Source organism: Homarus americanus, unplaced genomic scaffold (genome assembly GCF_018991925.1).
Source record: "Homarus americanus isolate GMGI-L3 unplaced genomic scaffold, GMGI_Hamer_2.0 scaffold1024, whole genome shotgun sequence".
Lineage (NCBI taxonomy): Eukaryota > Metazoa > Arthropoda > Malacostraca > Decapoda > Nephropidae > Homarus > Homarus americanus.
The window spans coordinates 9958570-9959720 of record NW_024715228.1 but is presented as its reverse complement, the minus strand read 5'-3'; the positions used below and the strand labels follow the sequence as shown (position 1 = coordinate 9959720).

The window sequence follows — 1151 nt, the reverse complement described above, 5'->3', positions numbered from 1 at the left end:
TGGCCAACTGTTGTCTGCGGTCGCATCACTGTTACCTGTGTGGTTACTGTTGTTCCACTTGCAGCATGTGACTGAGGGGTCTGTAAATATACAGTAATAATTTTCAATTTATAAGAAAACTGCAAAATTAAAAAAATGACAGCTATAAACTGACCTTTCTTACCATAGCAAAATTTGAATTTTGTAATGTCATCTAAAAAAATTAAATACCCTGTATCATAAATTTCCACTGAGAAACAAAGGAAAAAATACCTGAACAGAAGTTGTTGTTGTAGCAGCCTGCTGAGGTTCTGTTTTGATGAATAAAGTAGGAGCTGTAGTACTGGAGATAGCAGTACAGGTACTCATAGTGGAAGAGGGTTCTTGCCTTGCATTCCGTGAAGGAAGAGTTGTTGGCAACACAGCAGAAGGATTGACCATAACACTATTTTCTATATCTAAATTGTAATTGTTCATAGAAGACATATTCATCCATGAATTAACAACATTCAGATCTTCAGCTGAATGATCCTCTGTAACGTCCATATCTTCCAGTTTTTCAAGGGGATCAAATAAAGGCTCAAATGACTTCAAGTCTAACTCAGCTTCTAAAGATGACATCCCTGATAGGTCTAGTGAATTTAAATCTGAGGACGTTATCATAGTATCAAGTCCCTCATTATTAAACCACATTAATATCATCATTTCAAAGGAACTGTTCTAAAAAAAAAGAGAACTGTTGTAGGCATGGTAGCAGATGATGGAGAGAAAAGTGAATTCAATTCACTGCAAAAGAAAATTGATCCATTCAAAATTTCTTTATTGAATATTACCACATATCAAAAATTAAAATTAGTATAACACTGTATATTGCTACCAAATCCATTCTACAAGGTCCCAAGATTTAAAAAAGCTGATTAACACTATATATACTACAAATATGTAATGCAGTAAAAATTTATTTAAAAAGCATAAAGTCAATCCACATAGCATTTGAGAAGTTGACTATACAAACTACGAACCAAATACAGTACAATACTCTGAATAGTAATGAGCTGCTCACATAGACACAGTAGTATATTAACCATTATGGACAGCCTCCCCCGGCTCCACTAATAATAGAGGAAGTGGGGAAAAGAGAAAGAGGGTGAGAGGGAAATATCTTGGCTAGG

At 34.8% G+C, this 1151-nt stretch overlaps 1 protein-coding gene across 2 annotated transcripts in view; it reads right to left on the bottom strand.

Moving 5' to 3' along the window:
- LOC121856693 (forkhead box protein N4-like) overlaps positions 1-660 on the bottom strand; it is a 25048-nt gene extending 24388 nt beyond the window's left edge. For both annotated transcript variants that reach the window (XM_042352387.1, XM_042352396.1), the window contains exons 1-2: positions 253-660; positions 1-80 (exon numbers count right to left, since the gene is read on the bottom strand). The exon at positions 1-80 is cut by the window's left edge and continues 234 nt beyond it. In XM_042352387.1, coding sequence (XP_042208321.1) covers positions 1-80; positions 253-642 — 470 coding nt within the window. In that variant the 5' untranslated portion in view covers positions 643-660. The remainder of the gene's footprint in view (positions 81-252) is intronic.
- Positions 661-1151: the final 491 nt, after the last annotated feature.